The sequence below is a fragment of the Columba livia genome, chromosome 3 (assembly GCF_036013475.1).
Source record: "Columba livia isolate bColLiv1 breed racing homer chromosome 3, bColLiv1.pat.W.v2, whole genome shotgun sequence".
NCBI lineage: Eukaryota > Metazoa > Chordata > Aves > Columbiformes > Columbidae > Columba > Columba livia.
The window spans coordinates 67240180-67255588 of record NC_088604.1 but is presented as its reverse complement, the minus strand read 5'-3'; the positions used below and the strand labels follow the sequence as shown (position 1 = coordinate 67255588).

Genomic DNA, 15409 nt, shown 5'->3' with positions numbered 1-15409 from the left:
AATATCTCTCAATATTGACTAGTTAAGTGCAAGGTGAGTGTTCACCAGGTGTCTGTATTTCCCAAATCAGTATTATCACAAAGCTCTTCTAGGCTTTGTGTTAGAAGTGGATAATTAAGTTATTTTAAAATCTAGACAAATCCATTGCAGTTCCCTTGTCTATTAGCAGCTGATTTGCCAAAAGCCCTGCCTGGAGAGTGCTGATGTTGATCGCCAAAGATTTTTGATATAATCCCCATATAAGTGAGGATATAGTCAAGCCAAGAAGTCTATTATGCATCCTAGCAACACAGAAAACATCACACTCTCTGAGATAATGGTTGTTAAGATTCTTTAAAATGCTACTTCTGTTGGGAAAAAAAGGAAGAAAAACCTCCCGTCCTGTTTACCTGACTCACTTGAGAAAACTGGCAAAATACTGTCCATCTTACTAGCCTATCATTGCAAGGATATGATCAATTTTATGTGGCACAAAGCTGTGCTGTGTCTCCCAGTGTGGTCCTGGCTGCTGTGTTTTCTCCATGACACTTGTGTCAACAGTTCTGTTTGTGTTTCTGCACGGTGATCTGGGACCAGGGAACTCCTCCCAGAGGGAAGCGAGCAAAATAAAAAGCTTGATTTCCAGCTCTACCAATCCTAGCTCCAGTTTGCTGTGCACCTGGAGTGCTGGCAAAAGGAAAGGGACAAACAGAGGGTGAGCCTGCTCTTTTGGAAGGATTGATTATTAATCTACAGTGTGTTCTTTCAAAGCTTTTCCTCATCTTCAGCTAATGGTTACATGTGCCACTTAATACTAGTCAATGTATTGACTTAGTGAACTTTAGTTGCTTAGCCTGACCACTTTAGTAGTATGTGGCACCTGACTAGTCCTAATTAGGTATCCGCTGCGGTATTCAAGAAGGATTTTCACTGAAAACTACTACTAAAAGTGAAGAGCAAACCAGGAGGCATGAAATGCACATTTACATTCTATACCTATAAATACAGAATAGGGATATAGAAAAAAATGTTTAATGATTTCTGTGGTTGGTTTCCAAGATGTACGTCTCTCCTGTTGAAAATGGTGCTTTTCTACTCAACAGGTCTATTGCCAAGGTATTTTTAGAGCCTGAACTGTGAAAAGCTTCCCCCCTTCCCTGCCTTTTTCCCTCCCCTTCTCTTTGCTCATTAGTTCTGAAGAGCTAGCAAAACTGTGAAAGAGCTGCATTCTTCTTTTTCGTATCTGATTGCCTATTTTCTAGGTGCTCACACCTCACACCTTTTAGGGCCCTACTGGAGGTAATTAGGTTATTCGTAGAGTTGTCAAGTATGTGCTTTGCACTTCAGATGTTTTATTTTTAGAAGCAGGCGTGGCTCTGTGTGTGATGTGCCTCAATTTTTCAGAGCCACGGAGCAGTTTGCGGGGTTGGCGGTCAATCCGATACAATATTCTAACATACAGACATGCATGTATGGTATGTCTCAAGCCTTATGCCTTTTTGTTTCTGACATGCCCCTCCTTGGGACAGCATTTTAGCGACCATCTCACAGCTTAGTTTTTCTGGGGCAATCGAGGTGAGGAAACTGTGAGGCACTTGTTTTCTGAGGGCCTGCACCTGCTGTAGAAGGCAGAGCTCTTTATGTTCCTGGTGTGTGCTGTGCATAGAACCATCCTTATCCTGTTCAGAGCAGTAATTAATGTTTTCCATTCCCTTCTGTTATTCTTCCACTCTTTTCCACTTTGTAGTATTGACAATAACTGTTCTGGTATCCCTCCTAAGGCAACATCGTAAATTTTTTCATGGACCATCTGTTTTGCTTAGTGACTTACAGCCGTTTACCACACTGTGTTCACAGTCACTGTGTGTTTCCCATAAGAGTCTCATGTTGCTTTTTGATTATGGAATGACGCTCTGTTGTCTGTTTGATTGCCAGCCTAGAGAGGAAGAAATCAGAAATGGGAAAGAATGAATCATAGAATCACGGAATGTCCTGAGTTGGAAGGGATCCAAAAGGATCATTGAGTCCAGCTCCTGTCCCTGCATATGACAACCCCACAGTTCACACCATGTGTCTGAGGCCATTGTCCAGAAATGTCTAGCATGCTCACCTTGAAAGCTGGGAATAGTGCTATGCTTTCGTAAGCAAATGGGTTTCAATACAGTATTTGCTCTAGACAGCTGTTTGGTGATATATCACATCTCGTTCTATTCTAGTGTTCAAATTTTTGTGAAGGACTTGCTTTAGAAAGTACCTTGTTTCTCAGCTGGAAGCTCAATAGTTTTGTTTCTTGCACTGTAGTTTTACTACTGCTGAGTACCTCTCTAATGGGTGTTATCTGAGAGGTATGGGAGTTGATATTTGGATTACACTACTGGTCATTTTGAGCTTGTTTTGGTTGTCTATTTTTGTTAAGCTGTTTCTTTGTTTTTCAGAGGTAATGCTCAGCGTTGCAGCATTGTGAGCAAAGTTTAGATCTATACATTTGCTACCTGTGCAGACCATTGCAATGCTTGTCTGCCGGACTTGTCTCTGACCTTGGCAAGGGAGACGTGTAACCACATTTATGCCAGTGATTTAAACTGACTGCTGTTATTTGGTTGTTTGTTCTTACAGAGCATTTACAAACCAATACCTGCTGTAAAGGCTGATAAGAGATGTTCCATGTGAGATACATATCTGCATGATAGGCACCTTTTGAGAGTGATGAAATTGATGATGAAAAAGTTGCCTTTTCTTCATACTTTTGTGGTAGTCCCTTGTAATTTTCTTTGCTAATGGTTTTCTTCAGCCTGACTCTAGTCTGCACTTTTTTTCCTTTCTTTGCCTTCATGTGTAGTGTTATGCTTCAGAAGACTGGAGGTACAGTAAAGTGTTGTCTCCCATCTCTGCTTCTGCTAGTGAACTTCCCTTCATAGGTACTCTGGGTGTCCTACACTTCCATAAGTCTGGAGAGGCTTCTCTTTCCCTGGATTCTGTTCATCGGTGCCATCAGATTCATTAGAGAGAGACGGGATGTGAACTGCTTTTAGCATATTTTTACTATAATTTGATCACTCTCTTCCCCCTTACTTTTCCTAAGCTTTTGCTTGCAGCCTCCATTTCTAGTTTCTTGAGGGCACTGTTTATTGATGGTACTTGATTCTCGTGTTTTATGGAAATCTTGTACTGAGAATGAGGTTGGAATCATAGATTTGTAGGATTCTTTAAAGTGCTAATCAAAAACAAAGATGAAGAAATGTTTACACACAAGTCAACAACAGAAGTTATATGTATTAAATAACAGACATGCAACTTTAAAAATTCATTTTGTGGTATGCAGAAGCTAGCAATAATCTCAGGATAATGTCTTTTATCTAGAATTCTGTTTCAGAGAACATTCATCCTGATGTGTATTTTTTTTCCTATCTGTTTAGTAAATATTTGAATCAGTGTGAAGAAAGCATGACGCAAGCTTCCAAAATCAGCAGAAAGTATGAAGAGTTCCTTACACAGCTTTCTGGATTCTTAGACGCAGACATCAGAGAAAAAGAGAAACCACAGGAATATTTAACATCAAAGGTGATTAAGTATAGGCAAAGAAATGAAGCAAATGATGAAGACAGGAATCTTTGTGTTTAGTAGTGATCTGCAGACAGTGCTATAACTTAAGAAAGACTTCCCCCCCGCCCCCCATATTCGGCCGTTTTTGTAGTTCAACCTGTAGTTCCCAAGAACAGCCCTGATTAGATACTTAGTTGAAAGCTTTCCTGAAAACATTGACACTGAGAGTCACTACGTGACATGTAAACTGTACCTCTAGATCTTAATACTTATTTCAAGCAGACTTACCATTAAATAGAAGTATCTGAAATGGCATACACTAAAACAACCTTAACTATGCCCTGTAACAAAAAGCTGTAAATAATTGTGTGGTGGTTTTGAGACTTATTCATAAAACTTTATTATTTCTCTTCAGAATACTTCTGAAGTTCCAAAAACTAAGCTTCCATTTAGGAAAGGAAAACTGTTCATATACTCTTAACTTTTATTGATGCTGCTGGAGGACAATTTATCCCAATTTAATGGATTTTTCTCATGTTCATCTAGTCTTTGTTATCCCTGATTTTTTTCATGAGTTTTTTTGGAAATTCTGTTTCATTATATTAATATTATTAGAAGAGTCCTGGCTGTAAGGAATACTTAATAAATTAAGATTATCTTGGTACGTATCACTTATCACGTATTACAAGAAAATTGAAATTGTAATAAATAACGAAAATTGGCTAGTTGTCATTAGGGGCAAAGATTATTGTACTAAGTTGTAACTCTTACATTCTTTAAGTTAAGGTAATATCTGGAGTTTTAAAAAAAGTATACGTTGATGTCTTGTCTTAACAATTAAGTAATAAATCTATTTGGGAAACCTAATTTGTGCTGAAAATTGTGTACATTAGGAAAACTTAGCAACTCATTTTTCTATTTGGGGTCACGGCACATCTATTTAGCTTCTTTTTCTACCTTATGGTTTTATTTAAGACAGAATTGGTCTGGCTTATTCTTAAAAAAACATCTTGCCATTAGGAGTCAGCGTACATTTTTCACCTTGTGCACTCCTTGAAGTGCCTGCATTCATCTGTTCTACTTCTTGGAAACAGAGTAATGTACTAAAACAGCCCTAGAGTCCTCCTGGAAATGACTCCCTTTTTCCAGGGTGTTGGCTGCTCAGAACAGCAGCCCACTAGGTATTTGGCCTTGTCCTGGAATATGCTTATGAAATAGCTGTTACTAACTCAAATCTCCCCATGCCTAAGAGCTTTCAAGCATAAAATGTGGCTTTCGGTTTCGTGTTCCAAATGAGAGGCATAAATTTTAACAAGCCAAGCGGAAATGGTCTGCTTTTCACATGAAGTTAGCTAAATGATCTGTTTTCATCTTCTGACCCGTTTCGTGTCATGCACAGATATGCAGCGACAGTTGTGCTCCACCTGTTTAACAGATCATAGAGACTGCATGGGAGTAAATATGAACCACATTACACTAAGATGTGGGTTTCTAGTGAGAATATAGTTCTCATTTTGATTGTCTTTCTACTCTTTTTAGAAAGGAGTAGTAGAGTTCAATTATAAATCTGACCTGGGGGTTACCAGAAACACTCTGTATTTATTGGGATGATTAGCAGCAGGTATACTGGGAGGAATATATGCAATTTTAAGTGCTTTAAAAAGTTACTAATATTTGAATTATTTCTTTAGGTTTCTGAAATACGTAAAGAAAATCTGACACTAAAAGACCAAGTTGCTGCTCTTCAAGAAGCAACAAATGTCCATGAGATGGAGTCCAAAGCTAGTAGAGAAACTATCATGAGGCTTGTTTCAGAAGTGAGCAAAGAGCAGCAAAAGGCCGCAGGATACTATCAAAACATGGAAAAACTTAGTAAGGTACATAATTACATGATGTGTATGATTATCTAGTATTAAAATGCTTTCCTGAAATTTCAAATTACTTTTCAATAGGAGTTGTATGAGGAAAAATGTTTCTGAAAGACTTTTGGTGATTAGGGTCTTTCCTAAAAAAGACATTTTTCTAAGGTTATTCTCAGCTTTTTTAAAGCTTAGAGAATATCTGGAGGCTAAGCAATAATATTGTTTAAAATAGGTCTGATTTAGATTTGATATATTCCAGTGATGCTTGCAAATTTATATTTTTGCTTTCTTTGTATTGTTGTAGCCTTTATTGTGCTTGCACAAACAAACAGATATTTTTTTAGAGCAGCGCAAACATAGAGAGTTAATGAGCATATCTGATGCACAAACGTGGAACAATGGAAAAATGCTCTTTTAAAGAATATTCATGTGATATTATACATTTCCTGAGGAATCTTCTACTCAGTTGCTTTAAAAATTCTAAGGAGGAATTGAAAGGAAATGAGAGCATACTATTTTTTTGGAACTGAAAGTAAAGTGTCTTGGCTTCCAGACACCCTATATTATCTTGTTTCACTATCTTATAAACTTGTATTTCCTAACTGTAAATATTCAACTGACTCATACCCCAGAAGTTATAGGCAGTAGGATGACTCTTGCAGGAAAGCACAGTTTTGCTGTGGGGAATCCATAGAGGAAATTCATGCAGCAGGAATGATGCTGAAATGAGAAATTCAAGTTAAGTTCTAAGTAAAGTATTCAGGAAATTAGCCTAGGTATGATTTGGAAAAGGTGGTGATTTAAGGGTTTAATTCCTCTAGGAGAACTCACTGTTAAGAGTTTTTGTACAGTACAAAGGATGGACAAGCAAAGTGAGCTTCTGTAGCAGTTTTCCTTTGTACTTTGAGCGATAAACATGGAAAGGGAGCAGTTTACTAAAACCATAATGAAATTTCCTGCAGGTACTAGAGCAGTGTGGTTAAAGTTGATGGCTAGGAATAAGAAAAAAATGAGAAGAAACTTAGACTTTTAAATATGGAGCTGAGCTGCGTGTGACTGACTTTGTAGAAGTTTTTAACAAAAATCAAGCTTGTGCAAGTAAGTTTGCAAATGTAATAGAGCATTTTCCCCACCTCCCTGGCATTACTGTTTTTCTGAACAGAAGATCACCAGCGTACACTTTAAAGGATAAACTGTTCTGATATGCTTGCAGGCTAAATACTTAGGACATGAGAAACAGCCAACAGCATGCTCTGGAGAAGAAAGAATTTGTTGTAGGGAAGATAAATGTGAAGTACCACAAGGGTCATAAATTTTACTTACTGCTGAAAATACTTCTCACCAAGCTGTGTAAAATTTTCTAAGACTTAAGTGGGACTGAGAGACAACCTGTACCAAAACTTCAACAGGTCCTTTTTGAGAACGATTTCTTCTCATACTTCACTTCCAGTACAGGAGTGTAGGTTGCTCACTAATTAAGCCAGAATCAGGTGTTTTAAACCAAGATGAGGACTTCATTTGTAACGTGTTTTGCAAGTTTGCTCTGACTGCCAAAATATTTCCAAAGTTGATCTAGTTGTATGAAAAATATTTTCCTATGATTAGTTTGCAGATACCAAATGCATAATTTATTTAACCTATTTTATAGAAATGTATTGCAAAATTATTAGCATTGCCTTTCAAATTAAGGGTTTGCCATCAGGGCTTACCTAGAGGTCACGGATGCTTGTAGATTCTGTTCAGAAGGTTTTGTGTTCACAAAAGCATGTTAAGACATTCAGTATGCAAATATAAGTAAAAAAAACAAAAATGCTTTATATCTACGCATCTAAAGGAGGATGTATGGCATCCTCTATTCCCTTGACGCGGGTGTCTTATTAGGTTACAGGAAAGGCATCGGTGGTATAAAGTTGGTTTGACTTTGTCATATACTTTGCTGTGCAGTTTAAATAAGCACATGAACAGAGTTGCACGTGTGATGTGTTTCCCTGTGAAAGTGGCAAGTGAAAATCCATATCATTCCCATGCCAGAGAACATGCACACACACGGCGGCTTGTTCCTGGACTGTTTTATGGTCTATAATGAATGGAATTGCCTGAAGCAGAGTTTATCCAGCAGAGACTGAGCACGAGTGACTCTTGCCTGTGCTTGCCTGAAGTTCCCAGGGCCAAACATTTTGGCCATTTTCTGTATTACAGATTGAGATGGTGCCCATTTCCCCTGGTTTTCTCTCAGAATTCTTCACGAGTCTCTAAGAGGCCATCAGACAGTTCTGTCAGTCTCCTCCAGCAAAGCTCAGCCGTGGCACTGTTCCCTGCCACCCCTCTGAATCACTGCTGGTGTTTCTCGCTGGGTAACTCTTCACTCCTGCTCCTCACTCGGGATTTCTCTGAACTCCCTCTCTTGACCAGGTGCCTTTCCTTGTGTCCCCGGACGAGGCAGCTGTCTAATGATTGATTAAACAGATCATAGATTCTGAAATTCTTGATGTAGAAAATGAAAGCCAGCGTAGTTACATTCAAGCAATATTTAGCAGGTTATGAGGTTAATATATGAGAATAATTCAGAATGTTCTTTAGTACATTTGATACTTGAGTATTTGTTGCAGTTAGCTGGTCTTCATTTGAGTAGCATTAGCAAGTGTATGATAATCTTATCTGTTCCCCTCTTAGCCTCACTGCATCATATCAAACAGCAACCAAGAGAAACTAATACAAACTCAAAACTAATATAAGTAAAAATAGCAAGTCATCAAGCTGTTTTTGTTGACTTTTCTTTAAGAATTCTGAACTTCTCACATTTTTGACCAAATATTGCAAGAGCTTGCTTCTGGAATTCTGTAAATATTGTGCGTACCTTTATTCTGGCAGCGCTGGATATCAGATTTGCGTTTGATGCAAAGTAATTTTTAAACGCTGCCCAGATTTCTAGACTGAGAATCATCTGTTCCTTCTTTCTGTATGCCCAAACAGTGATTATTTATTATGATAATCGTAATTATAGAATTATGACATTCTTTGAGAATGTAGGTCTTCATAAAATGTCTTATTTGTCCTAACCAAGTTTCTTTCTAGCATTTAATAAATTCCTATATGACATTTATTTAAGGTATAGAAGAATATGCATATATTCTTCTTCCAGGTGATTTGCCTTTCACAGAGTATTGCCATTGATGAACCACAAGAACTAGTAAACTGGCTTGTTCTGTTTCACATCTTTGCTGATGATTCAACCTGGAAATATTTGTGTTTCCCTCTGAAGTGTTAGTTTAAACATCTGTTTTCCAAAGATGTGCCCATACAATGTCTTTAAATAATAGATTTGAGATATAGTCAAGCAATTTTAATTAATACTAATATATCTGCATATACTAGTGATGTAAAATTAACCATTAAAATACTCTTCTGTATTCAATGCTGACTTGTATTAAATTATGTTATTAATGAATAAAACTTAGATAAGTAGCACCTAATCAGTATAAATTTAACAAAACTGATTATGTGAAAACATAATTAAATGCATAGTTAATTAAAAGATAAACTTACTGTTTAAGGAAATTGTCTAAACTTGAGAAAAGTGCCTACATTTTGAATATACCAAATCACTTTGATTGTAGGAGGCACAACCAAATGGTTTTAAGGTTTTTTTTGCCCCAATAGATAAATAAAGCAATGACTTTCTCAGTTAGAACGTGAATTTTTTTGTTGTTTTTAGGCTCTAATTAAGAAAGTACATATTAGGGACAGGTTTCAGCAGACATCACAAATATTTCCAGGTTGAATTATCGGAGAAGACAGGAGACATGAGCAGGCTAATTTAGAGTCCTTGTGGTATAACAGTGGTAACTGGAGATGCAGCTAGTGTAAGAATTCATCTGGAAGATAGTTCATTCCCTTTTATACCTTATTATTACTGTTAATGTAATGTGTGGGATTTTTTTTTCTATGTGTGTTTAATTGACACAGTATGTTGAAAGACTGATGCTGATTGAGGTACCAGTATTAATAATGATGATATAAGTTCAAATATCCTTCTCTGGTCTAAAACCTATCTCATTTTATTTAACATAAATAATCTGCTCTTCAAGACAGATGAAAGCCCAAAATCCCAATGTTTCCTCTGGGAGGGTAACAAGGGCATTGGTTAACACATGGCAGCTCCAAGATATAAAATGGAGGAGGTGCACTTGTGGTTGTGACAGGGGTTGTAGAGTGATAGATGCTGGTGAAGGACAGCAATTATGTAGGGATCTGCTATGTCAGGCCAAATACCTGTTGTCTGAGCTGTGAGAGTGGTCAGTAGCTTGAGTGTGAGCAAGAAGACAGAAATACTTTTGGCCACGTATCCTCTGAGCTTTCATCATTCTGGGGCTTCTGATTCAAAGGCTGCATCTCTCTGTTAACAGCTGCTGCTATATGATATAGCATGAATGTTTCACATAAAATCTGAGGAAAGCCCTTTAGAAGATGGCCCTGTCATTGTTACTGAATTTTGACCAAAAATAGAGGAGGTAATTAAAATCTCCAGAAAACTGAGTTTGAACACCTGAAACACTTTGGACTAAGTAGTGTTTACTCAGACATTCTACAGAAATTCAAAGTTGAAACACATTAATTATTAGTATGTGATTGACACTTAAAACTGCCTCAGAAATAGTGGCTAATTTGATTAGTATCCACTTTAAAAAAAATGATTATTGGATGAAATGACAGACCGACAGACCTTATATGTGTATAGGACATGCCAGTTGAAATATTGAGAAATGTGAAAGAATATAGTATATTAAGGAAGAGTTATCACTGCTTTTAAAAAATGCATTGTAAATACTGAGATCAACAGTGAGGACATGTATTTATATATATTATTACTTGAAAGATCTTATTCCTTCTTGATCCTCTCTTTCATTTGTCTGCCTCTTTAATGTGTTCATACCTCCTTCACTTTGTTCTGCAGTATTAAATACAGCTCTTTTCCTTACAGAAGAGTCCCTCTCTTTCTCCACTTAAAAGACAGGAGTAATTTCCCCCATCTGTTGCAGTTGAACTCATTCTCTGTGAATGCAGCTGACCTAATGTTGAACACAGGATTTCTCCTGAGGGGGAGGCTCTGCCACTGTCTTGTGCAGAGCTCTGGGTGCTCCTATGTCCTCGTGCAGGTGGGGTGCCAGCAGGTGAGTGTGGGGAGGCTGCCTCCCGGCCTCAGTGAGGGTCACTTTAAGTGCAACACTGTGTTGTATGAGCCCTTTTGCTATGGTCTCAGGTAGTTTAAGAACTTTTGGTGGCGCTTTCTACGTCTGCAGGTGAGCATGGCCATGGTAGATCTGCCACACCTCTTGTGTCTAACTGTCAGTCATTGACACGGTCTGCCCTGGATAAATCCACCTAACATCTAATTCTGTTTTCTTTGAACATCAATTTCCGTAATTATTCCCATATTCAAAACTTCTTGTGTGTCAGTGCTGGGCAGCTTTTTTGAGCCTACAACCTGCATACGGAAACCTTCATATAATTCAGAGCCATAGGATGTTAGCCATAAATGTTGAGGACTCAAAGAGAAACTATGAGCCGCTGCAGTTCTATCCTTTCAGTCTTCTGGTATGGAAATTGTTTTATTTGCCTGCACTGATCACTTAGGCTCTTAGGGATTTGCTTGTGCTTGGGATACCACTTTCATGTGTCACAGTCCCTAAATTTCCAGATACTGTTCAGCGTTCAGGCTGACCTTGCTGAAGCTATCCAGTGTAAATGCTCTCCATTCAAGAGAGGTTTCAGTGAAAATTGTTCAGAATTTTAATGTTTTGAGTTTTGCAGCTTTTCTTTCTGTAAATTGGTTGGGTTTTGTGGTTGTGTGTGTTGGGTGGTTTTTTTGGTTTGTTTGTTTGTGTTATTTTTGGGGGGGGGGGGGGAGAGTTGGGCATCAACAGGCTTGCAGTTCTTTATTTTATGCTTTGATCTTTTCATTCAACTGTGTGTGTTTGCAGATGTTCACGGTTTGAAACAAGATTGTAATTAGGCAAGCTCCTTGGTACTGGCAAACTACTTTTGCACTACCTTTCTGAAAGGAAAAACACACAGTGCTGAAAACTGTGATTGAAATAAAACACTCTATTCTTTGCTGTAATTACCATAATGTAATTTTGAACATAGGTGGGAATTTTCTATTAATAGGACTTTTTAGAATAAAAAAAGAGAAAATGGCAAGGAATCATGCCAACATTTGTTTCTGAGAGAGTTCTACAATTACTTTAGAAAGGGGAAGCAACAAATAATTTCCTAAATGACAGGGTTTGTTTTGGTTTGTTTTCATTTATGTGTTCATATGTTTGCCCTTCTGAAGCTATTCTAAAATGTTAGTATTTTTAGTATCGTATATTTATATTTCATTGCCATGGGTGCCTCCCAAACTCTTTTTTTTAATCCGTCCTCACTGCTGATCTACATAAATACTCCTTGACTGGCATGTATTCCATTAATACAAATTACATACTATGCTATACAGCAAGCACATGTAGACCCTGAGAGACCCGAGTGGTCACTGTATTCACAGCTGCTCCAGGAACAATTCTTTAACTCCAATGTACATAATCTTAGTTGATATCAGTCCCCTTACAGAGCCTCTACTAAACAGCTGAAACTTTCAGAGAAGTTCACTCGCTCTCTATAAATACGCCATTCTCTGGCATAATTTTTTGTCTCGTGTGAAGTAATTTTATTTCCCAAATTTTCCTATCAATTAGATAATACCCTAAGGAATGAAAACTTACTCTTTGCTGTACTTTTTGTTGGTCTCACTGCAAATTTTATTCTTGTGTACAAATGTGTAAGCACGCTTGATGTTGGTATTTTGGGGAAAGGAAAGAGGTTCACAAGATGACTGAAGCAGATAGAGACAGTTGTCAGCTCTGCAGAAAGAAACAGCTCTTCATTGACTTTCTTTTATACCTCTGGCAAATTCAGCCTTATGGTAATAAGGATTTTGCTTTTTCAGAAGATGACATAGCTCAGAATAATGCCTTATTTGATTTTTTTTCTGAGTGCTTCACAATTTAAGAATTTCTTCTTTGAGGTGAAATCGGTATTCAAGCATTTGCACCTTCTCTTATGCTGTCTTAACTTAATTTTTTGTTTGTTTGGTCCCCCACTCCCCATTTCTGTGTATAAATAATTTCAGGACTTGTTGTCACACTCAGGTAAGCGCATCTTGGAGATCACCTCTAATTCTGCTCTTAGCAGTGTATTCAAAGAGTTTGCGTGTATTATTTTGGCAGTTGTAATAGATGATCATTGTAGGTCCCTTCCACCACTCTGTGGTGTAGTACTTTTGCTTTATTTGTGTTACATGTTGTTCACTGTTTGTTTTCCAACTCATATTATCTGAATGAAAAAATAAGGTATCAATAGTTTTACAATTAAAAAAATGCTTCTTGTTTACCTGCAGATTTTATTAATGTATTACTTCTTGCAGACCATTGCAAGAGGTTAGTCTGTAGTGTGGCTGCAGCAGGCTTTGGGCTTTCATTAATTTCAGTGGGAGTTCTCCTATGGGGCCTGGATGTTGAGCGTATATGAGCAATATGGGTCCTAATATCTCCATCTGCAGTACCGTCTTCTGAGTCATTCCCTGCTTTGTGTGTGGAGAGGAGGGGCTATGACAAGTTTCAAAAGCCTGGTTTAATCTTTCGTGTATTTTAGGATCTCGACAGTGCTATAATAAGGAAAGAGAGTTTGGAGATGGAGATCAGAAACCTCCAAGATAAACTGACTGATAACCAGAAAGATCTGGACGCCTTAAAGCAGGAATTGCACAATCTGAAGAAATCTTCCAGTGAGCTGGATGGAAGCTTGAAGAGCAGCAGAGAGGAGGCCAGGACTGCTCAGAGCTCTTTAGTGGCTTTTAAAGAGCAAATTGCTGCCCTGCTCGGCAGAAGATCTGCAATAGTTAAACCTTCTGAGAAGGCTATTTTGGAGAGGATCCAGGAAATAAATTGCAAAGAGGAGAGTAAAGAAATAGTAAGTCAGCAACTACTGCACTCGCCCAATGTGTGTATTTATTCTTTTTGGATTCTTTTTCATTTTATTAATCTGTTAGAGTGTTGGTTCGTTCTGCTTGCGTTTTGAAATTAAAGAAACCTTTTGTTTTCCATTCATTTGACATAAGAGGTGTTTTATTAAGTAGGAAGAGGTCAGAAATTAAATTAATAATAGATGCTGTTAACAAGAAAAGACATGGAATGCTCCTTCAGTTAAGACACTGAAATTTGGTTTCAGTGCCACTTAAGCGGACATCAAAAATGGCTGCATGGTCACTGTGATTTAGCGGAGCATGTGAACAAGTGTGGATGTGCTGTTAAAATAGTGACTTCAAGGACTGACCTGTTTATCAAAGCAGATATAATTGATGAGTTGCCCCAGGTAGTGTGGCAGCAACATTTTAATATAGAAGCTCTTTACAGTTGTGCCATATGTCATGTAGTATCATTCCATAAGCAAAACGCTTTCAGATTTAAGTCTAATGAGAATATTATGTGCATGTGTGTTTGTGTTATTTGGTGTTTTGGTGTGCAGTACACTCTGTTGAGATGTTGATTATTTTGAGAACTGCTGAGAAAGGGAAATTTAAGTTGATTGGTAGCAGTTGAGTAATTACAGCTTTTGGTTCTGGGAATGCTTTTAGGTGACCTGCTGCTTTTGCGAGACTCAGTTGTGGTTAAGGCCATTTGTGTACTACATTGAGCAGCTGTTGGGCTCTTTGTGGATATCCATCAATACATGCATAGTGTGCACTACTTATTTCAGTTCTTATTGTTCCTGATTTTATTCCTTAATATGAGCTTTACTTGCTGGGTTGCCCACTTGATCATCCTGCAGACAGGGAGCATTCAGGAAGATTCAAACTTGGTCTCTATTTTGTTGCAGATATGAACATTTCCAGAGGCTTGAGAGGAATGTTACTGTTTTTCCAACTCTAAAATATACAATAAACTTTTTTTCTTTTATTTTCTTTTTATTTTCTTTTTTTCTTTTTTTTTCTTTCTTTTTTTTTTTTTTTTTTTTTTTTGTGATGACGTGTTTATTCTTATTTTAGAGGTAAAGAAACTGAAGTTCAGGAAAATGGGTAGTTTTCCCTTACAGTGTTAATTTATTTAGCTGCCATGTTCTAACCTCTCTCTGTCCCTTCCTTGCCCCAAGAAAGACCTATTGACTTTTGCAATGTAAAATGACACCTTTTAAAATGTTTTTAGGGGTCTGAGGATGGAGATAATTTTTTTTTTTTCAGTACTGTTGCTATCAAAATTAAATACATGTGCTACAAGAAAATCTTTGTTACTAAGACAGAGCCTATATCAGCTCCAGTTTGCTGCTGCCTAAATCTGTGCTTTGGAAATAAGATACCGGTCTTATAGTTGTCAGATTTTGTTGGTTTATTTTTATAGAGGAGCTCTGGCAGGTATGTTTAGCATAGCATGCTGCCTCTGCTAGCAAATACAGCAATTGTCTGCTGTACTTCTAGCAATACTCCTCCAAAATGCTAGTTCTTTATAAACAAACAAACACAAAACAAACAGCTTGTGGTTCAGTTTCCTGAACCATAAATATTAGCTTTAAATTTAACGTTGCTTGGTGAATTTGGTCCTTGTAGTTGGATGAGGAAATGTGGATCAGTGTTCGCTGAGCATTTTAAGCGATGAAGCTTTAATATTTTACTGCTATGACTCATTTGTAAAAAAACATTTGCATTGCCCCAAAGTGAACAATGTTATGAAAGCAGTGCTGGCATCTATTCTCAAAAGGGTTTCTACATTAAGATTAAGGGCTTTGAAATAACTAAGCTAAAATGCCAATATTATGCACCCATGCATCTGTTTCTAATAGAACACAGACTTTTCATCAAAAGGAAGTTTTACAGTGAACTGCTTTTCTTGATACAGATCAGAATTAAAACAAATATTTTCTAAGGTTCCATTTGTAAGGAATACATGTTGGTATATATGTGTTGATCAGATTCCTATTGCATCTCTGGGTGA

General features: G+C 37.5%; 1 protein-coding gene across 4 annotated transcripts in view; it reads left to right on the top strand.

The window, feature by feature from the left end:
* Positions 1-15409, top strand: part of LOC102095271 (damage-control phosphatase ARMT1) — a 51455-nt gene that overhangs the window by 22261 nt on the left and 13785 nt on the right. For all 4 annotated transcript variants that reach the window (XM_065057417.1, XM_065057411.1, XM_065057412.1 and 1 more), the window contains 3 exons: positions 3396-3540; positions 5214-5399; positions 13077-13394. In XM_065057417.1, the coding sequence (XP_064913489.1) occupies positions 3396-3540; positions 5214-5399; positions 13077-13394 (649 nt within the window). The remainder of the gene's footprint in view (positions 1-3395; positions 3541-5213; positions 5400-13076; positions 13395-15409) is intronic.